This window comes from Salminus brasiliensis, chromosome 6 (assembly GCF_030463535.1).
Source record: "Salminus brasiliensis chromosome 6, fSalBra1.hap2, whole genome shotgun sequence".
Classification (NCBI taxonomy): domain Eukaryota; kingdom Metazoa; phylum Chordata; class Actinopteri; order Characiformes; family Bryconidae; genus Salminus; species Salminus brasiliensis.
In genome coordinates, this window is record NC_132883.1 from 9,394,008 (window position 1) to 9,416,072 (window position 22,065).

The 22,065-nt window shown below is 40.8% G+C and overlaps 1 protein-coding gene across 1 annotated transcript; it reads left to right on the top strand.

The window, feature by feature from the left end:
• Window positions 1-14,108: 14,108 nt before the first annotated feature.
• On the top strand, window positions 14,109-21,744 carry LOC140557074 (transmembrane protein 26). The gene is made up of 3 exons (XM_072681209.1): window positions 14,109-14,302; window positions 17,649-17,790; window positions 21,100-21,744. The coding sequence occupies exons 1-3, from the start codon at window positions 14,109-14,111 to the stop codon at window positions 21,742-21,744; spliced, it is 981 nt and encodes a 326-aa protein (XP_072537310.1).
• Window positions 21,745-22,065: the final 321 nt, after the last annotated feature.

Consider the following 22,065-nt stretch of genomic DNA (forward strand, 5'->3'; position numbering starts at 1 on the left):
CAGATGCACAATAGCTGTGATATTGTCTGTCAAATCATTGCTTTCTCCCTCATTCTTCCGTTACTCTCATTCTCTCGTTCCTTCCCACATTTGTGATGATGTGTTATCACAATCTACAATAAATGACGCCATGATACACTTTACTGAGCACAATTTTATTACTTCTTTCAGGATACTGGTATATGCATATTGTAGCTCTCCAATGAAAAATATGCATCTCCAAAACAGCAACTCTACAGGAGGAGGAAAAAACCTTCCTGACTTTCAATGGAAGTCAAAGTATTTTGGAGTGTTTCTATTGATCCATTCATGCAGAATTAATCACACAGGGTACAGGGCAGCTGCAGGGTTCAAAGGTTGAAGAAAACTAAAAAAGGACAGAAATGAGATACTTGTTTTTCATTGGACAGCAACAATATATTATAAAAAAAAGCCCAAATAATTAAAACTATTATAAAGAGACAACAACAACATCAAACGGTTAACAGTAAGTGCATAAATTGGATATTTAGTTTGGGACCATAATAAAGATTAAACAGACAAGATAAAATTGGGAGTTGATGAAAATTAGTTGGTCCGTGTAAATAGCTGGAGAAGGAGCTGTAAGCTGAGCAGTGAGTGAAGGGAGTTTGCTGCTGGTCTAGAAAATGCTAATATTAACACTTCCTAAATGGTTCATTCATGGCTCAATGTGTTTATTTTGTACTGGATTTATTTATGAACCATTGTATAAAGGCAGTTGTATACTTAAGGTTGTGGAATAAACAGTGCTTTGCCACAGCCATGCTGTTATTTCACCGTAACACACTTTCTCTTGTGCTCTATTTCTGTATTGCAGGGCCAGCCCAAGCTTTCATGGGGCCCTAAGGAGATTTTCATTTGGGGCCCCACAATACCACCACCTCAGCACCAGATGCCTCATCAGTTCATAGGCTACACTGTGTGTGTAACGTACCCACTATCATTAGCATGATCTGCATTTACCCAACAGTGGCAGCAGCCAACAGCAGGAATTGATTAACCTAGTATTGGTGTGCCAACTATGAAAATAAATTAATATAAAAATGACCTTTACCATTTCATTTTATTATTCAGTGATATGTTCTTGGGGGACATGGCGTGATGATGGCGTTGGGGCCTAAGCGGCCACATAATTCGAGTATGCCTTGGGCCGGCTCGGCTGTATTGTACAACAGTTAGATTCGGGCACACAAACTGATTGATTGAGGTTTTAGGACAGCGATGAAATACACAAATCAGCATAAACCCAGGTAGACCAAATATTCTGTAATGTTCCAATCTATAATCAGATCAATATCACACATTTTTATATTGTCATGAAAAAAAAAACACAGGCTATTACGTTTATTTATTTAAAGGAGTAAATGTTAATGTACTCATGCATGTTTTCAAACGTATTTAACTCACACATTGCTATGGTCTTAAAAATTAGACCTACTCGAAGACACCTCACTGCAGATACCTGCAGTGCCATTTGCTTTTTCGATCAGGCTAGCATTAGCTTTGAGACCTTGTGGGCTGTGTGTATGTCAGTTTTGGGGACTTACATAAAAGGTAAAAGGAAAATCAGTATAAACTTAATACCCTTAATTTTCGGATGAAAATCTGAATAAGCCGGGGTCCCAATATAGTGTCTGTGCTACTGTTTTCTTGGTGCTTTTTATCCTTTCGATGTGTTCTCAAACCTCAGAAAAAATAAATACAGTATCTTCAAGTATCATAATGTTTTTTTTTTTGTTATTACTCCTCATCCATCCTGTCTAGCTCACTTGCTCTCCCAAATGGCCTCATGCTGATAGCCTGGAGCTCACCTGGATGCTCTGTTTACCTCTGGAGGTCTGATTTATGGATATGAAAGAGTGAGAGAGAGAGAGAAAGAGAGAGAGAGAATTGCATTAAGGTGAATGGGGCCTTATGCCAACTGAGATTATGTGAACCAGGGCTAAGTCAGTATGGAATGCTATCAGATCTGCATCAGCTTGTCTCACTCAAACCTTAATGGACAACAAATAACAACACATTTCCATCACCCACTGCTGTTAGCCTCCATAATGAGTCACCTTACAGTTACACGAGTCAATGAAAGTAGTAATAAACTTGTGCTAATGATCAGAGACGCCGGGCTACAGTCAGTCGGATTGTTAAATGTATCACAATAAGAGCTTTTCGCCATCTGTCTTGCCCATAGTGAGGCTACACACACTGAAATTAATGTCAAATAGACTCAGTGCTTGATGCAGTGTCAACATGAGATTAATTAAATTACATTATTTTAAAAAAGCAATATTTGGCTTGTTGTCATCTGTGTTTCATTCGGGTTCAGAACAAAGCCTACAACTCTGCCTTCACTCTGGACAGTGACACGACCCAAAAATGATGAGCAGTTGGGGGGGAAAGCTGTTGACTTTGCTGTAATGAAAATGCCACTCTCAGTGCCTTCTTTATAATGCTCTGCTCTCATGTAGCGGCTGTTTGACTGACAGGCTGAAGTTCTGTTTAATGACCCTTTAGACAGCCTGCTGTTTGTTTGTCTGTGTTCCACATGCCCTGTTTCTCAGTGTAAATTAAAGTAAAGGTAAAGGTAAAGGTAAAGGTGCACGTATTTGTCACTGTACAGTGTACACTGTACAGCGAAATGTGTCCTCCGCATTTAACCCATCTGGTAGTGAACACACACTCACACACACACATGTGTTAGGGGCAGTGAGTACACACACACACCCAGAGCGGTGGGCAGCCAACTCCAGCGCCCGGGGAGCAGAGAGGGTAAAGTAACATTATGTGGCATTTTTACAGCAGCTTTAGAACTGGCGAGAATGGCATCTTTGTCATTGCCACTCTGGGCCCTATGTAACTTTGCACTATATTGAAGTGGGCAGGTCAACGCTCACATAAACTCAATAAAATTGCGTAACCCAAGCAAGGTTGTTAACAGAAATGATGGGCCCCATGACAAGGTATTACACTGGGACGCACAACTCTAACAATTCTGCTGAAATACTCAATACATTTTTCACAGGCCCTTAGAATCATCCTAACCTCACCCACCCCTATTCCACGCCCCTAGACCTTAGTCATACTTACATACATAATATTACTCTGTCCGCCTCAGTGCACCTTCTTCTTTTACTTTTGACGACAGTTCTGTATCTCTCAGCTTGTCCAGAAATGCATGTGTAAGTGTGTTCTTTAGGGGTGTCTCAAAGCACGAATTACACTTCCTAACTTTTTAATCACCAACTTCTTATTGAAATTATTATACCACCTTAAATGTTGCATAAGTTAGGTTCTGGTGCCTGAGCAGGCCTGTATGTAACTACAGTACCGTTTAAGGTGGAATGGGAAATTCGAATAAGAAGCTAATGTCAGATTTAACCCAAGATCGGAGATGGTGTTAAGTGGGGCCCTGAAGGAAAGTTAGCTGTAATGCTGTAATGTAAACCAAAACCACCCCAAACCTGTTATTTAGAGTTACTTCTCAAGGAGCTTTGAACTTCTTGGGAAGCTGGTACTTCATAAGAGGCTTTTAAATGTAGCCATGGTCGTTCAAGCAGGCCCTTGAAGATTATGGGAGAGGATCTTCTGCAGCAGCAGCCGAAGTAGCAATTTTCCTCTCTTTCACTTTTCGTGTCAGGCATCAGCAGATACTGATCCAGGTCACTGACTCAGTGGAACTAGACTTGAGTTCTTCTGTACGTAACTTAAACTCAGTGCTTTCTAGACTACACCTGAGCACTGCTGCTTCAGAGGCAGAACCCCTATCTGGTCTATCAGGAATGAGCCTTCCAGTGTAGCCAATATATCTGTCAGTTTTACTCCATTACACATACGCTATCTCCCAGGTAGCTCTGTGAAGAAGCCTGGGAAGGACTGCAGACTCACTCTGGGATTAGTGAGGTCTGGCTGGCTGGACCATGTCTGTAGTGGTGCAGAACAAACTGTGATCTAACCTTCTAAATGCTCATGAGAAACAAAACTTGGTGATGCTTGAAAAATATAAATGTGAAGCCACGTTCCTGTTTCCACGGTAAAGGGCTCTATAAAGAACAATCTTTAACAGATTTTCCTTGTAGAACCAGGCAAAGAACCAGTATGGGTGTAGCTTTCAAGATAAGAAGAATATATTCTACTAGATTTTGGAGCATTGCTGTAAGGATTTGATTGCATTCTGCATCCATCCATTTTTCTAGAGAACACAGTTCCACTGCTTCACAGCTCAATTCTGGGGGCTTTATACCCCTCTAAACCCACGCCTGTCATTCGGCATGGTGCCATGGTGCTCTAGAGTGTCCTATTCCATTGGTGATGCTGAACTACAGGGACTAGACAAACTGTGTGTGTGTGTGTGTGTGTGTGCATTTGCACATCTGTGTCAGCAATAGGTGCAGCTTAAAGTATTCATTGGAAGGGGTGTCCACAAATATTTGAATATATAGTTTATAAAATCATGGTAATTACTGACAAAATTTTGTTCCTTACATTTTCCATCAATTAATGTTTGTGTATATAGTAATACATAAACTCATAGTTTTTATATTTTTTTCTTTTTAGGCCTCAAAACAAGGCCATTATGGCATAATCTGAGATGCTTTTGGTATTTTTTTTTAACTACAGTTATTGCAAACCCAATTGCTCTATTGTCTGATCATTTTAGTGGTAAACTGTCCACATATGAATTATAATAATGGTCAAAGCTGGTTAATGCTATTTTGCTTGTGCATCTTATTCCATTTGTGGTGACACATGCTTTGAGGAACCTTCAAGGAACCATTCCATCCTCAAAGCACCTTATAAGATTCCTCCACAGTATCAAATTAAAGAACCACCAAGCGTTCCTCAAGGATCTTATACTTTTAACAGTGTACTGAATATTAAATCAATAGAACAGGAGAGAGAGTGTTACTGTTAATAGCAGCACTATAACAGTATATTTATTGTTTATTAATGCAAATATCTTTGTGAGTATCCACATATTGCCACATCATTCTTCAACCATCATCATCCATCTCTCCACACCCTCAATCCCATTTTCTAGCTGAAGAGATAGTATCAAGACCTTATTATGGCCACCACATAAAAAAATCCCTCCTTCCTCCTCCATGCAGATCACTTGTGTGTTTAAAGCTCATAGCCAACACTGGAAAACATATTCCTCTCAGCCTCTCCTTCCTCTCAGGGGCAATCTCTACCTATCTGCTAATTGTATTTCACACCTGCTCCTTTTTTGCAATACATACGGGGGGTAAGACTGACTGCCTCCTCCGGTGGAGTGCACAAATGAGTCGCATTGTACGAAGTTAATTGAACGTGTCACATCAAGTGTAGTACACAGGACTGTGAGCGCAGTCTTTGTGTGAGTCCTGCCTTTTGTCTGGCTGACCCCGCTGTGTTAGCTCATATCGGGGTGGACGGTGAGACAGGCGCAGAGGGAGCGGCGTTAATGAGGGGGAATTAAAGAGAAAAGGGAAATGTGGAGGAAATAGTAAATTAACTCAGGTTGTGTTCAGAGCTCTGAGGCTTAGCACTGGTTGGAGGCGTTTAGCTGGTCCCTGGAGTCCAATCAGAAAGCATGACACCATTACACCCCTCCTCTTCCCCTTCCTCTTGAGGCCCTGTTGTACTGTCTGTTATTTCTCCCTACGTTTGGATATAAAGGATTTTCATAACCTGTGGATCATCTGAGTGCAACCGTTTGATCCTTACAGGCTAAAACGTGCCCCCTTGTGATCTGCATGTGTCATTGCACTTTCAATTGAACTCTGAAGCTGCTGTACACCTAAAGGTGCAGCAAAGGGTTTAGAAATAGAGGGACCCAATTTGTTTCTGTAAAGAACCATTTTTGAGTATGAAGAACCTCTTTTTATATATAAAAAACCCATATATATATATATATATATATATATATATATATATATATATATATATATATATATATATACAAGCACACAGCAGCAGTATGTAGTCTAGTATGAAGATGTCCATGGCAGAGACTCAAGGGAACTGCAGTGAAACGTCAGAGCCTAACGACTAAGCCCCACATTCCAGTAAAGCTTATTGATCACATGCCTCCGAAGTTTGACTTTTTGCACCATTACAATACTTATAGGCAACTACTCATCATATTTTCCCCTCCATGAAACACATGTTAATGCTCAGTAGTGCACAGAGATGCTCCTTTAATATATTTCATAATGCTACAATGAATTCATTTTCAATGGGCAGATCTGCAGCTGAAACAGGCAGCCTAGTGCATCCCAACATTTTTCAACATTAACATTTTAATAGAACATTATCCTCATTTTGGTTTTTAGAAAAATGTGTTTTTGGGGAGGTGGGGTAGTGCCCTATAGACCCTTGTGTTGCTGCCTAAGTTTTGGCCTTTGTTTTCCTTACATTTCTTGGGAGGGCCGCACAGCCCTCCATGTGCTCGAGGTAGCCTGATTGCCATTAGGTACCGAGGTGAGATCCTCAGACCCCTTGTGAGACCATATTCTGGTGCGGTTGGCCCTGGGTTCCTCCTAATGCAGGACAATGCTAGACCTCATGTGGCTGGAGTGTGTCAGCAGTTCCTGCAAGATGAAAACTGGCCCGCCCGTTCCCCAGACCTGAATCCGATTGAGCACATCTGGGACATCATGTCTCGCTCCATCCACCAACGTCATGTTGCACCACAGACTGTCCAGGAGTTGGCAGATGTTTTAGTCCAGGTCTGGGAGGAGATCCTCATCAGGAGCATGCCCAGGACCATGCTTACTGTGAGCTGAGGCAAAGGAAGGGGAACTTGAGAAACACGAGCCGGACCATTCCTCCTGCCAAGCAAAAACAGAGCATGAGTTGGAAGAGAACGAGAAGCTGGGATGGTAGGGTGGTGGGAATTTTCATCACGAGAAGGTGAGGCAGGAGGAGCAGTTTAATACAGTGTGTTATAATGGAGAGGAGGAGTTATTTCATAACCCCATTAAAAAAGAGAAGAGTAGCTCCTAATGCTGTAATGCTGACATGCAGAATGGGCTGAGACATTCTACTGCAGTCCAATAGGTTACTTCGTAAATAACCAATTGCTCCATTTTGGAGAAACCTAACGAGTCAGAATTGTTTAATGCTCCAAAAGGTTACATCATAAAAGATATCACACTAACTGGATATGAATACGCTGCCTGATGCCTGAGACATAGTTTTACAATAGTCTGAGACAAGCTTCTGGTCTGGAACTCATTTTTAATGCATTCATGGTGAAGAGCTACAAGCGGGCTGTTATAACACAAAATAGACCCCAAGACAAAAGTAATTCACCATTATCAACTATACATATAAAACATATAAAACTCCAAATTCCTGGCACATTTTGAGTATTACATAAAATAGCCTCATTTACATTGTAGACATTGCTGTATAGGTTGTTCACATACAGAATATGTAGATTAAAGTGTAGATTAGGTGAAGATTAGGTTAAGATGTAGATTAAGGCAAAGATTAGGTTATGGTGTAGATTAAGGTGAAGATTAGGTTAAGATGTAGATTAAGGCGAAGATTAGGTTAAGGTGTAGATTAAGGTAAAAATTAAGTTAAGGTGTAGGTTAAGGTTAGGTTTAGGTGTAGATTAAGGTGTGGATTATGGTGCAGATTAGGGTTAGGGTAAAATGTACATTAAGGTGAAGATTAAGGGGTAGATTATGTGAAGATTAAGTTAAGGTGTAGGTTAAGGTTAGGTTTAGGTGTAGATTAAGGTGTAGATTATGGTGCAGGTAAAGGTTAGGGTAAAATGTAGATTAAGGTGTAGATTAGGTGAAGATTAAGTTAAGGTGTAGGTTAAGGTTAGGTTTAGGTGTAGATTAAGGTGTAGATTAGGTGAAGATTAAGTTGAGGTGTAGGTTAAGGTTAGGTTTAGGTGTAGATTAAGGTGTAGATTAGGTGAAGATTAGGTTAAGGTGTAGGTTAAGGTGTAGATTAAGGTGTAGATTAGGTGAAGATTAGGTTAAGGTGTAATTTAAGATTTATTGATTAAATGACATTTCTCTAGTTGTTTCTTTGATACAGTAAGTTGTGAGTCGATTCTGAGAGGTGTAGTCTTTTCCTGGCTTTTGTGTTTCCTCTGAACTGAGCATTGCGTCATTTTACAAGGCGACCCCCCCCCCCCCCCCAAAGAACCATTTTTGAGTATGAAGAACCTCTTTTTATATATAAAAAACCCATATATATATATATATATATATATATATACAAGCACACAGCAGCAGTATGTAGTCTAGTATGAAGATGTCCATGGCAGAGACTCAAGGGAACTGCAGTGAAACGTCCTGACTAAGCCCCACATTCCAGTAAAGCTTATTGATCACATGCCCCCGAAGTTTGACTTTTTGCACCATTACAATACTTATAGGCAACTACTCATCATATTTTCCCCTCCATGAAACACATGTTAATGCTCAGTAGTGCACAATTTGGATCGCCCAACCCATACATATTCTCCCCCTATCACAAGCAACGCTCCTGACACTGGGAGAATGAAGGCCAACACACACCTCTTCCAACACGTGCATAGCCAGCCATCACCTCTTTTTCCAAACTGCCACCAATGCAACATGCTCTGAAGAAATCGCTGTGGTGCATTGGTGTTGGCCAGAAGGGGAGAAAGTGCCATGTACCACCTGGGGCCTCGGCTGCCGATGGCTGGCAGCATGACCGGGATAAAATGTTTGGAGTCTGACCACTGCAACACCATCCAATCTTTGTATCTTTCACAGCATAATAATTTTTATATTTTTTTATATTTAGTTTTGATATTTGAATTTTTTAAGTCAAATTAAATCTTTTTTTTTTATTATTATTATCAAAGATATGTCCACCTCAGTACTGCCTATTTTCTTTTTGTTGTATAAAACCACCTTTTCTCAAAGCAAAAAATAATGTCCATTCATATGCATGCCTCTGGTCTTTTACCTCCCACATAGTGAGAAAGCTGGAGTCTCCAGAGATGGCCCACTGATAGTAGAAAGTCCAATTTAAGCAGTGCCTCATGGTCATAGAAAGATATCTGCCAGGCTCCTCAGTGAGTTCTAATAACTTTGGAATTTCCCATTCTCCTGGCTCATAAAAATGCTGATGACTCCACACAGGATGTGGCTGCATCATTCTGGATGGAGTCTATAAATGGCTGTGGCAGTTTGAGGCGATTGGGTGGGCAGGGGACGGGGAAGGGCTCCTTAATGGACAAAATAAATGGCCACTCAGGCGGCTGTACAAACACCATTTGTCCTCTCCCGAAATCCCTCCTGACAGTCAGTCTTTCCCTGAACTAATGTTCCTTTCTGAAGGCAGCGGTGCTGCAGATTTATGGACCTGAGTGTCCACATCCACACCTCATAACTGTAGGTGGTGCTGTGTGATTTCAGCACACCTCTACAATTTAGACTTAATTCATTTTGTATGGTTGATGAACTGTGAAAGATGTGTCCTACAGAGGTAGAGGGAGCAGGAACTTAAAAAATAAATGGTGTTTATTGGAGCCTAATGGCCTTTTGGTTTAAATTTCTACTCAAAACAAGGTGCTTCAGTAATCTTCAAGAGGGTTCCTGATTGAACAAGGCTTTTGATATGATTCATAAGGAGCTACCAGTCATTTCTGTGTTTTTCTGAGACATTTATTAATAGCATTTCATCCTAAATGGACATCTGAAATGGATTCATTGTCTAAACAATCACTGTTTTCTCACCTCATCATGACTGATTCCTCAAAATGACATTTCTAATTTGATTCCCTTCTGCAGTAAACATATTTGTTATGACTACGATCTTAAGGGAAATGACAACCAGCTCACAAGAGAGTGATAACAATAAGGATGCACAGCTTCAACTCGTCCTTAGTTCGCCTTCTCGTCTCCCCACATCTCCTCCCTCCCTTTTCCTCCTCTTTCAAGTCCCCCACCCTTCTTTCCACTACGTTTGGGGTCTGAATGCAGTCTCTGTTATCTCATCCTGCCAGTTCTGCCTGTCTTTAGATTACCAAAAATGGCTTTTGCTGCACGTATTGCTGCATTCTGTGTACAGACGTCATCTACTCAGACTTGAGGTGTATGATCTCATGAAGAGTCATTCGTACAGGCATGTCAGCAGTGGACTTCATATGGAGATGCAGTACCAGTTAAACATTTACAAACATCAATTCAATTAGGGACCTGGTCAAGCTGGTTGACAAGCTAAACTTTTAACCAGCATGTCGTATGCTTGTGTTTGGTGGTTTAGTCTGCCAGCATGGGAAACCTGGCCAAGCTAGTTAACCAGCATGACCAAGGTGGTTGACCAGCTTGATCAAACTAGTCAGTTTGACAACCAGGTCATGCTGATAGACCAGTTAATCCATCAAACTCAAATGAAACCATATTCTATGCTGATCAAGAGCTAAATTGGTTAATCTAAAATAAAGCTTAACCTGCTGTCTGTTTTTGCTGGTGTAACCAGTTTTTCAACCACATTGACAATCAAAGACCACCTTAGACCATCTGAAACCAGCTACCTGCAAAAACAGCCTTTAGATGATTAATTTCTGATTGTTTGAATAATTTTTCAAAAGAATCTGAATAACAATGTTCAAATCACTTTTTGAAAGATTTGAAGCATGATTTGATAAATTGGATAATTTATTTTTTATCTATCTAGTTTTTCAAAAGTGTTGAGTAATTGTACTACTTTTTAAACCTTTTATACTTTTCAGATCAATTTTAAAGAATTAAAGTGCTTTAAAAAAGGTTTAAGGCACATTTTAGATTTGGTTAGTTTCACAAAAGCTAATTTTTTAAAACATTCAGTTTACAATTTAAAAGATTTAGATATCTACTTCAAATATTCAGATCACTCAGATCACTATTTAAAAGACATGAATCAAAAATCTCTTTAAATGAAGATTTAAAGCACTTTTTAAAAGGATATTAATCTTTTTAAAGACATTTAATGACAAATCTCAAAAGAACCAATTGGGATATTACCTTTGCATTGGACTGTATATCCTGACCCTAGACCAGGTTATAATATTGGTTATATCTAGGGATCAAATTGTATTTTGGTAGTTGTGGGAGCAACAGTGTGGGAACCATGTGTGAGAAGATTGGAATCATTCTTTCTAACAGCCTGAATCCTGGTTAGCCTAACTCACATTCACAGGCACTGACATACATTTCATAAATCTGAGAGTAACGCTTTATTCAGATAAAAATGGTTCCAGCCATTGCAAATCAGAACACGATTGATTCATTATGGGGGTTAATCTGACATGATAGGCTTTCGCCTCTGCTCATAAACTCTCAACCATCCTGATTTTGACCCGTGATTTAATCTTTTAACAATGATCCAAATGCTGCATTGTAAACTGATTTAGGGACCAATTTGTGAGCTTTTCTTCCTTTTCCACTAATTAAATCTCTGCTGTCCAGGAAAGAAGGCTTTGGAGCATTGCTGTGTGGATTTGATTGCATACAGCAACAAGAGCATTAGTGAGGCCAGATTGTTGGATAATCACCACCCCACCTCATTCCAAACGTATTGGCTGGAACACCATCTTTATACCCATCTAGCCTATGCATGCTATTAGGGCATGGTGCCAATAGGTTCATGTTTATCTTTTCCAGAGAGTCCTATTCTTTTGGCAGTACTTCTCTACAGGGACTAGACAAGCTGTGTCGGTGTTAGTGTGTATTTGTACATCTGTATATGTACATTTGTACATATTTGTACTTTAAGTAGCTGAATGCATTCATTAGAAGGGGTGTCCACAAATATTTGGATGTATAGTGTATGTTAAGTTGCTTATATGGATTATGCTGATGGTGTTTAACATTTTAGCTATTCACCAGCTAATCTACTTAATATATACCTCTTAAATCACTTACTGTTTAACAAAACGCTCTCACATACACACACACACACACAAAACCCAGCCAACATGCTCATGTGGCGCTTACATGGGTGGAACGAGGGCTAGGTGGGTTTCAGGTGGGCATTCCCAAATGGGCTAGTCATTACAGCCCACCGTAATCTCACATATAGGCTCTGTGTGCAGTGTACAATCCAGATGGGACTCCTCATGGTCCCATCACTGACCTTGGTGGGACACTGGTGGGAATCCATATGTGGGGCCAACATGAAACCCATGGACAAATCTTTCTGGTTTGCAATTGGGCTACCCAAACAGGCCCCCCTCACCCCCGCACGGGCATTTTATCTGGGAAGCCACCCTCTCCAGCATGTCCTGCTCCAAACTCCTCTTGCCTCCCAGTTCAACAGCAAGGATGCAGTCCTCATTTCCCCCCTTAAATTCTGTTCAGAATATCACAAGAATATCAAATCCTGAACCTGGATTGCATCGTGGGCGGAGTTTACTGTTGCACCCTTACTTTGTAGGTGTTTTATCACTGTCCACTTTGGAAACAGGCAGTCTGCGTCCATCTGTGTGATTTGAAAATGGCCCCTCAGACGACAACTCCTCTCTGATGATAACTTTGTTCTTGAGGCCTTTACGGATGACATCATGATGGATGTTCATACAAGGACAGGAAATGTTATCTGTGCTGCAGTAATACCCCACACACACCCATACACACTATCCTACAGCTTCCTGAAGTAACATGTTCTCGTCTTTGTCTATGTCTAAGAACCGACATGCACACACACACCCTAGATCCAGTCCCACAAGCCTCCAGGGGTGGCAGATAGGGCATGCTGTTTAAAAGGCACTGACATTAACTCCGAAGCTGGCAATGTAATGGAGCATGCTGTTAGCTCCTGTTGAGATGATTCCACAGGAGGGAACCTTCTTCAGAGGGATATCTGACTGACATCTGAACTGCACGCCTTGCATTCAACACGTACTTACTGGGTGAGTATGATTTAAACATATACTTTACCTGAGGCTTCTGCTGCAGGTTAAGTCATTGAGATGCAGGTAGTGAAGTCTGATGTCTTCTATTGTTTAGTACACAAATGAATAAAATGTTTTTATGGTCAACCATGTCACCATGAGAAATACACTTGTTCTCATTCATGCTTAAAGAAATGCCTCAGGTGCAAAACAAATGGCACATGAAATGCATTGTTTTTTTTTTCTTTTTTAAGTCTGTTATATTCAGTATTAACTAATGAGTTTATCCTGCTTTTATTGGAGTAGCTGTCTCTACTGCCCAGAGAAAGCTTTCTACTCGATTTTTGCTGTAACAATCTAAATCAGAGCATTGCTGTAAGGATTTGATTGCATTCAGTAACTCCCCAGATCATCCCAAAAATATTGGATGGGGCACCATTATTCCAGAGAACACACTGCCTTCTCCACAGCACAATGCCTGGGGGGTTGGGGGGTGGGGGGTATATCCCTCTGGCTTATGCCCCTGACATTAGGCATGGTGCCAACAGGTTCATGTATATATATCTGTGTTTATGTACATATATCTAATCCAGAGAGTCCTATTCTATTGGCAATACTATTCTACAGGGCCTGGACAAGCTGTGTGTGTACATCAGTGTCAGCAATGGGTGCAAACTAAAGTAGCTGAATGTATTAATTAGAAAGGGTGTCCACACATGCTATGTTAACCCTTGACACTGAAAACACAAGATTAAAAAACTGCACGGCTGTTGCAGACCAAACACTGGATCTACTTCTAAGAACTTTCTGAACAGTCTGATCAGGACTGTGTAAGACAGTGACATCGCCACAGCAACATAAAAAAACATCAACAACAACTATGGATGCTATCTTTCCCCATGTTAATCCCCCCCCCAGGTTTTGAGTCTGTGTGTAAGAGTTATGACCTGCTGATCTTTGTTGTTAGAACATATGCTTTATCATGGTCCTGTATTTAGGTCTGTTTTGGGCAGCATGCTGTGCAGTTTGAAAAATGTAACTTTAAACTTTGTAAGGTGTTGGCACCCCCTGCTGGGCTGGCATGCTCATTTGAGCACATTGCTAGAGCTAGAGAGAAAAACCTACAAATTCAAAAATATCCAGGTACTCTTGCAGGTTATCGACTATTTAAAGCAATTGCTTTTGTATTTTTCCCCTCCAGTGTCTTCTAACTGGCCCTGTAAGGAGAGTCTGGAGAATGTGCCGAGTTCTGAACATCCTACTGGCCCTGCTGAGTCGCTTCCTGTTCGCAGTGCATGGCATAGTGACGGTGTGGCGTGTGGTGGCAGTTAAGGGCGAGCCCTGCTATTGGCTACTGCTGATGGGTGTGGCACTGCTGGGTGTGGAGATGGCCGTGACCATTAAATGCACACGCAACGCAGAGTGGAAATGGTGAGGATGTCACAGACGGCACAAATGACCTCAACAGCTAAGCTATATTAGACAAATGGCCCACTGTAGGTGGTCACATGCAATATGTATAAGAGAGAGGGATTTCTGAGTGCAGTTGTCCCACAGAAATGCTGTTTACAGGCTTTAGTATTGCATTATGTAATGCCACAAGGGGAAGAAAAGTCCTGTATGAGAATGCAGCACTGAAATAACTAAGTTAATCTGCTTTCATGTTCCAAAATATCCCGACAAATGTAAAAAATATACAGTCACTGTGGGCCAGACCCAGATTAGAGGGTCCAGAAGTCTGAAAGCACATTGGAAATCTGGGATGCTTATCATTTCTACCTGAGAATACTTCTAGGTCACTACTTAGCACATTGATCGTCTTAACAGACCTTTATTGACCTTTGTTCAAAAAGATCCATCTCCCCCATTGAAGCTCATGTTCAGATGTCTGTTAAGTGGATCTGATCTACTATGGAAGTGGAAGTGATCTGAGGTGTTTGCACAATCTTGTAGAGTCCAAACTTGTGAAGCAACACCACCAAATACTAATGAATTCAAAAATCTATGTTCATATTTCAGTGATTCTACTTTTACTCATATTGCCATGGTGATAATAGCATTTGTCAGTCAAAAAAAATATATAAATATCATTTGTGATAAAAAAATATTCTCAAGTGGTCTTAGACCTTTGGACCTCATTGTCCAAGACTAGGATTAATCCATAACTGAGAAACCAATCCTATCTAATAGAACTGGTTTAATACTAGCAAGAGACACAAGCTACACTATAAGACAAATATTTGTGGACACCTGTCTAATGAATGCATTCAGATACTTAAAGTTACACCCATTCCTGAGGCAGACATCTCTTCTAGTTCCTGTAGAGAAGTATTTCCAAAAGACAATGGGACTCTCTGGAGCAAATAAACATGAACATATTGGCCCCATGCTGCCTAATGCCAGGCTTGGGCTAGAAGTGGTATAACGTCCCCCAGCACTGAGCTGTGGAGCAGTAAAACTGTGTTCTCTTGGAATGATGGTGCTTCATTCAATTCTTTTGGGATGAATTGGGGATGAGGTGGGGTGGTGATTAACCAACATCCTCACCTCACTAACACTCATTTCATAAGAAGCCATAAATGAACAGGTGTCCAAATAATTTTGTCTACATAGTGTAACTCAATCTGGAATCAGGCATTCGCATTATCACTCAATATATACATAATATATATGACATTCAGATTGTCATCCATAGTATACAATACTACCATCTACACCACCATATGAAACAGTACAGACCACCTATCTATCCACTATACAGAATAGAGCAATGCTTTGTAGTCTAAGTGCTCAAAAAATACTCAAAAGGGATGGGTCTAGCCTTTAAGTAGGTTAACTTTAGCATGATGCTGCCTTTAAAACAAAAATGGCCCAAAATCAGGGTGGCCTAATACAGATTTTAGCTGTGGGAGCTGTGGGAGTACAGCAGACATCCCTTCTATTCTCCAGAATCTACTCTCTCCTAAAGAAGTGTCAAAGCAATGGTTACTATTAATACCTCGCTCTCTTGCCGCGTGCAGAGCACAGTATAACATATCTGTATAATCTCTACATTTACATACTGAACTCGTGATCTCCTTCAGTCACCTCTTAAAGAGCTGCCAGGCAAAATCAGATCACTGGAGATTTCACTGCTAAATATTTCTAGATCATAACTGCCCCCGCTGTCTGGGCCGGTAACCTGCTGAGAGCTGATCGGGATGTCATTAGCCTTCACACTCGCCCCCCCCCCCTCTCTTTCTCTTTCTATCTTTCATGCTAGTTCCTTGACTTTCTCCTTTATTCTCTTTCTCTCTTGTTTGAAGAGACAGTACACACACACACACACACACACACAAACGTGCACACACACACACAAACTTTGAAGTCTCTTTAGTCTGCAGAGAGGGTTGGCTGTGTCAGTAGGGATTTGCATAGCTGATGGGAGTAATTTGCAAGCTGAATTGAGTCCCCTCTGGCAGCAGTCACAGCCTCTGTGGTGTGGCCCAGTGTTAATGTTACCCATTTTCTTTACATGTTGCTGCTGTTTCAGGCCTTTATATGCTGGCTAATCCATCAGTCAATCGATCGATTGGTCAATCCATCCATTTAAATGATTCAACAATCAATAAATTCCATTAGTTCCATATATGAGCCCATACTTCAGTTCCTCAGACACATACCTGAATAATGCCCTCATTACTTTCGCAGTAGTTACTCAGTAATTCATAGCACTTCTAGAATTACATGTCTCAAGTCCTTAACCCCCAGACCTACGCTGATCAGACGAAACATTAGCACCACTGACTGGTGGTGTGAAAAACATTGATTCTCTTTATCTACAGTTTATCTACTGTCAAGGGGCGGACTATATTAGGTAGCAAGGGAACAGCCAGCCGTTGAAGGTGATGCATTGGAAGCAGGAAAATGGGCAAGAGTAAGAACCTGAGCATCTCTGAAAACAACAGGCGGTGAACTGGCGACAGTGTCATGGGTACCTAAAGCTCATTGATGCAATCCATGTAGGGCCCACCTCACAACTTGTGGAGTCCATGCCTCAAATGGTGAGATCTTTACAAAGCCCCACTGGTGACAAGGCATGGGTACAAGATAGCTAAGCTGTGGCCACAACTTGGTGAGGCATGGGAAAGGGATCCTAAGCCATGGCCATGACTTTAGTAAGGTGTAGGAATTAGCTTTTTAATCTTGGCCAGGACTTAATTGTCTCCTTCCTGCTGAGGATCCCGTTCTCATGCCTTACCTAGTCATAGCTTTAGATTTAGATCTATTTGTGTGGGAGGTCACCAGCGGGGCTCTACAGATCTCTTGTGGTGGCTCTACTCAATATTAGGTCCTAATGTTATGGCTGATCAATGTATTATTCAGAGATTCGTCTTTGTTTTAATGACCTGTAACCACTATTAATGATTCACTAACTACTATAAAACTAAGCTGTTATAAGAGTGAGGAACTCAAGTGTAGACCCTCACACAGGATCTTAGGATTTAAGGGGTTAAGATTAATAGCTGAATAATAAGTCTAGGGTTTAAGAAACTAAAGCAATATTACAGGAATGGGCTCAAGAGCTAGAACACCAAAGAAAGTGGGTCAAAGATTAGAGAGACTACACAGCTTCACATCCAGACAACGAACAGAGCAAGGTAGACTAACAGCGTTGAGCAAATCGCCTGGAAGCTTTGTATGAAGAAGCCTAGATCAATAGTTTTCTAACGTTAAAAGACCAGTTCCAGAAAATCTTCCCTTCATTCTCTTTCTCTGCTCTTTCTGTGCCCTGCAGGTTCTCTCCCATGGTCTTCCTTTATCTCAGCACAGTGATTCCCTCTATCTGGTTCCTGGAGCTGAACCTACTACAGTCTAAGCTGCCAATCAACTCTTCATCACCTGATCTTCACCTCCTGTCCCACATCCCCATAGCAGCGGTGGGTACTGTAGAGTCCAAATCAAGAGTGGTGACCTAGGGACAGTCTTCCATGTGTGGAAATCTGAGCTAAATGTACTGTTTTGGATTTTAGATTGATGATCTAGGATCAGCTACTCGTGGAATGGTTTTCATATTGACCTAAAATATCAATGCTGGTCTCCTACTGAGCAAAATCCAATGCCTATGAGTCTTGATCTTTGTCTCTGTATGCTGAACATCAAACAGTCAGATCCAGGTGCAGCTGTGCTGCTTCCTAATGCTTCTTGTCTTGACCTTTCCATCAGCTACGAGTAGCACAAAGCACAATTGATCGCCACACTGTCATTTCAGAACTTTTTTGCGTTTTCTATTTTTTCACCATTTGATAATGCCAGCTGCTCTTTACATTGTCTGAGCAATTTGTAATACATTGGCCAATAGTAATGGACCAGGTTTAGACTAACATAAAAATATAGCTGCAATAGACAGTTATCCAATCCCATTTCACGTTAGGTTTATTAATTGACTAACGTGCAATAATTTTAAGAGTTTATTGACATATGCACAGCAGAAACAAGCAGTCACGCTGTACAATGAAATATTTACTTTGCAGTTCCTGCATTAACTGGCATAATTGTATAAATATCAATATAAAAAGGAAGAAAAATAATAAATATAATATATGAGTAAAAGAAAAACACTAAGTAAAGAAGTTAAAGAGTACAGTACAGTATGGATGCATATGCAAGTTATGTGAGTAGAGTTGCTTGCGCATGTGTAAAGTACATTGTGCAAGTACAAAAGCCAACAGTATTTGTACTTAGATTAAGGCTTATATTAATAAGTGCATGTCAGAGTTCAAACCAATCAAACTATAAATATTTAAATAGTTTAACACGACTAATAGAACAAGTGGTTTCTCCAAATTCATCTTAAAATGAATTTTTAATGACGACTGCTGTCGCAGACTTATTCAACCCCTTCATGACAAGTGTCATTTCAGAACTTTTTTGCGTTTTCTATTTTTTCACCATTTGATAATGCCAGCTGCTCTTTACATTGTCTGAGCAATTTGTAATACATTGGCCAATAGTAATGGACCAGGTTTAGACTAACATAAAAATATAGCTGCAATAGACAGTTATCCAATCCCATTTCACGTTAGGTTTATTAATTGACTAACGTGCAATAATTTTAAGAGTTTATTGACATATGCACAGCAGAAACAAGCAGTCACACTGTACAATGAAATATTTACTTTGCAGTTCCTGCATTAACTGGCATAATTGTATAAATATCAATATAAAAAGGAAGAAAAATAATAAATATAATATATGAGTAAAAGAAAAACACTAAGTAAAGAAGTTAAAGAGTACAGTACAGTATGGATGCATATGCAAGTTATGTGAGTAGAGTTGCTTGCGCATGTGTAAAGTACATTGTGCAAGTACAAAAGCCAACAGTATTTGTACTTAGATTAAGGCTTATATTAATAAGTGCATGTCAGAGTTCAAACCAATCAAACTATAAATATTTAAATAGTTTAACACGACTAATAGAACAAGTGGTTTCTCCAAATTCATCTTAAAATGAATTTTTAATGACGACTGCTGTCGCAGACTTATTCAACCCCTTCATGACAAGTGTCTTTAGTACTTAGTAGAGCGCCCTGTTGCTGTTATGACCTGCTGCAAACGTGATGCACAGCAGGAGACCAACTTTCGGCAGCGTTCCTAATGATTCTTAGCCCATTCCTCATGGGCAGGGGCCTCCTGTTTACTAATACTCTTGGCTTTGCTGCTGCAACTGCCATTTTCAAATCCCAAATCTTCAAAAGATTTTCTGTGGGGTTCAAGTCAGCAAGGTATGCTTGGAATCACTGTCCTGTTGGAAGGTCCAACAAAGCACAAGCTTTAGCTTCCTCACAGAAGGCATGACATTTTCTCCAGGATTTTCTGAGACTTGACTGAGTCTATCATGCCCTTCACATGCTGCAGGTTTCCAGTTCCAGAGGAAGCAAATCATCCCCAAAGCCACCACCATGCTTCACTGTAGTCAGGGAGTTCTTTTCAGTGTATTCATTCTTTCTTCTCCAGATACCATACTTTTATTTAATCCTAAAACTTCTGTGGCGTATTTACATGGTATGGTACATACTGGTGCCAACTTTACTTGTGAAGCTCATGATTTGCCATCTGATTTGCAGATTTGTGCTCTTAAGAGGGATTCTATTCATGGGAATGAATAATTCTAAAATAGCAGTAGTCAAGACAAGTGGTATTTTGTGTTGAGCTATTTAAATGTTTCTTGTTGGATTGGTTTATTGCAAACTGTTAAAAGTTTGTCAATTTTGCCAAAAAACTAATTTGCAATGGAGGTTAAATCGTTTTGATTGCAACTGCACCGTAAAGCTAAAGATCCTTCTCCTGTCCTATCAGCTTCTCCTTTCAGAGGCCCAAAGTTCTGTTATGACAGCAAGGATGTCTGTCTGGGGGAAAAATGATTGGTTGGCTCCATATCATCTAAATTGCTCTTTGACTGGAGCTGGATTGATGATTTCACCACATCTTCAGCAGCATCTAGTGTTATTTGATTATACGTAAATCTTCCTGTCAGGACTGGCAGCTTGTAAGATTGAGAGAGACTGCCTATGGCCTACATCTTCTTCAGAAGCTCCTACAACTCACTTTACTTGCTGGTATCTCCAAGCACCAGAACCCTTCCGGTCTCAGAATCCTGCCGCTGATTTCTTTTTTAGAAGCTGAAACTGTCAGAAAGATTGGGCAAGAGGCATGCCAGGCCTTTGGCTCTCACCCTGTGATGGGGTTAGCATACAGACGCTGATATGGCTCAAGCAAAGTCTGGCAAACTCTTACAGCCAGGTGTAGTCCTGAGGGGTACACAGTAAAGTAGGCTGCCCTGAGTGAAGCCCTGTATAGTTCATTGGAGGCTTTATCAGTCTGGCAGTGAACACCGGTCAAGTGTCCGTCTGTCATAGATATATATATATATATATATACTGTGTTTATTGTCATTGCCATTCATAAGTCTATTTATATTCCATTATGCTTTACATTATAATCATAATAAACCAACCAATAGAGTACTTATTGTACATTAAAGCTCAGACTGTGCGTCTTCTAATTTGTGTTGATGTTCAAATACAGGGCTTGCAGAAAGGGCTAACGTAAGAAGTCTACGGCTGGATCTGACAGTATAATGGATTAGCCATCCATTTATTCCCTACTTCAGTTTCGCAGTGATGCAGTGTTCTCTTGCTGGCTTATCTGTTACCATGGTGATAACAGTTCTGCTGTGTCCTGGTTAGGGCCTAGCTGAGCTGGACCCCGAGAACTGGGCGGCAGGTTTGGAGCAGACCATGCTCATTGTGCTCGTGCTGGGACGCTGGCTCATGCCTAAAGGGGACATGTCCCGTGACCAGCTGTCCCAGCTCCTTATGGTCTACGTGGGACTGGGAGCCGACATCTTGGATATCTTTGACACCTTCAAGGAGCCGGAGGTGAAAACCAACCGCGCCGTCATCATCGTAGGGCTGAGTCTCTTCTCCTGGGCTTTAATGCAGTTTCCTCTGGTTCTGACCCAGACAAGCCCTCCTAAGCCCATCGGAGAGGCTCAGAGGACAAAAGACAGGACCAGACCAGAGTTCCTGCCTTGGATGTCCTCCTCTTGCTGCTCCAGTGAGGTCTGGAGCCTCCTGTTGACTGTTGGGCTCCAGGATGGCCCGTTTTTAGTGTACCGCCTCTACCTTATGATCCGAGAGAATGTTCTCAACCAGCTGATGATCTTCTTCACCTGTAAGAACATCCTCATTGTCATGCTGGAGCTGTACAGAATTGGTGTGGTGCACTTTGAACTGGGAGGGCCCGTGAGTGGAGATAGGTCACCCGTTGCACCTCAATGTCAATCAGAAAGGGTGGAAGCGGAGGTTCTAGAAGCCAGCTGTCAGGGCTAGATGTACATGTCAGTTGAGGTTGAAATGTTCATGTTGATCGAAGGCCTGTTTTGTGGGTTCATTTAGAAGGTTTAGAGCAGTGGTACACTATATGGACAAAAGTATTGGGACCCTGGCTCATTCATTGTTTCTTCAGTAATCAAGGGTATTAAAAATGTTTATCCTGCTTTTGTTGGAGTAACAAGAAAATACTTTGTACTATATTTTGTATTTGTTGTGAGAACTTAATTGTATTTAGTGATAAGAGAACTAGTTAGGTCAGGATGTTGGATGATTACCACCCGGCCACATCCTCAACTCTTTAACTTGTCCAAAAGTATT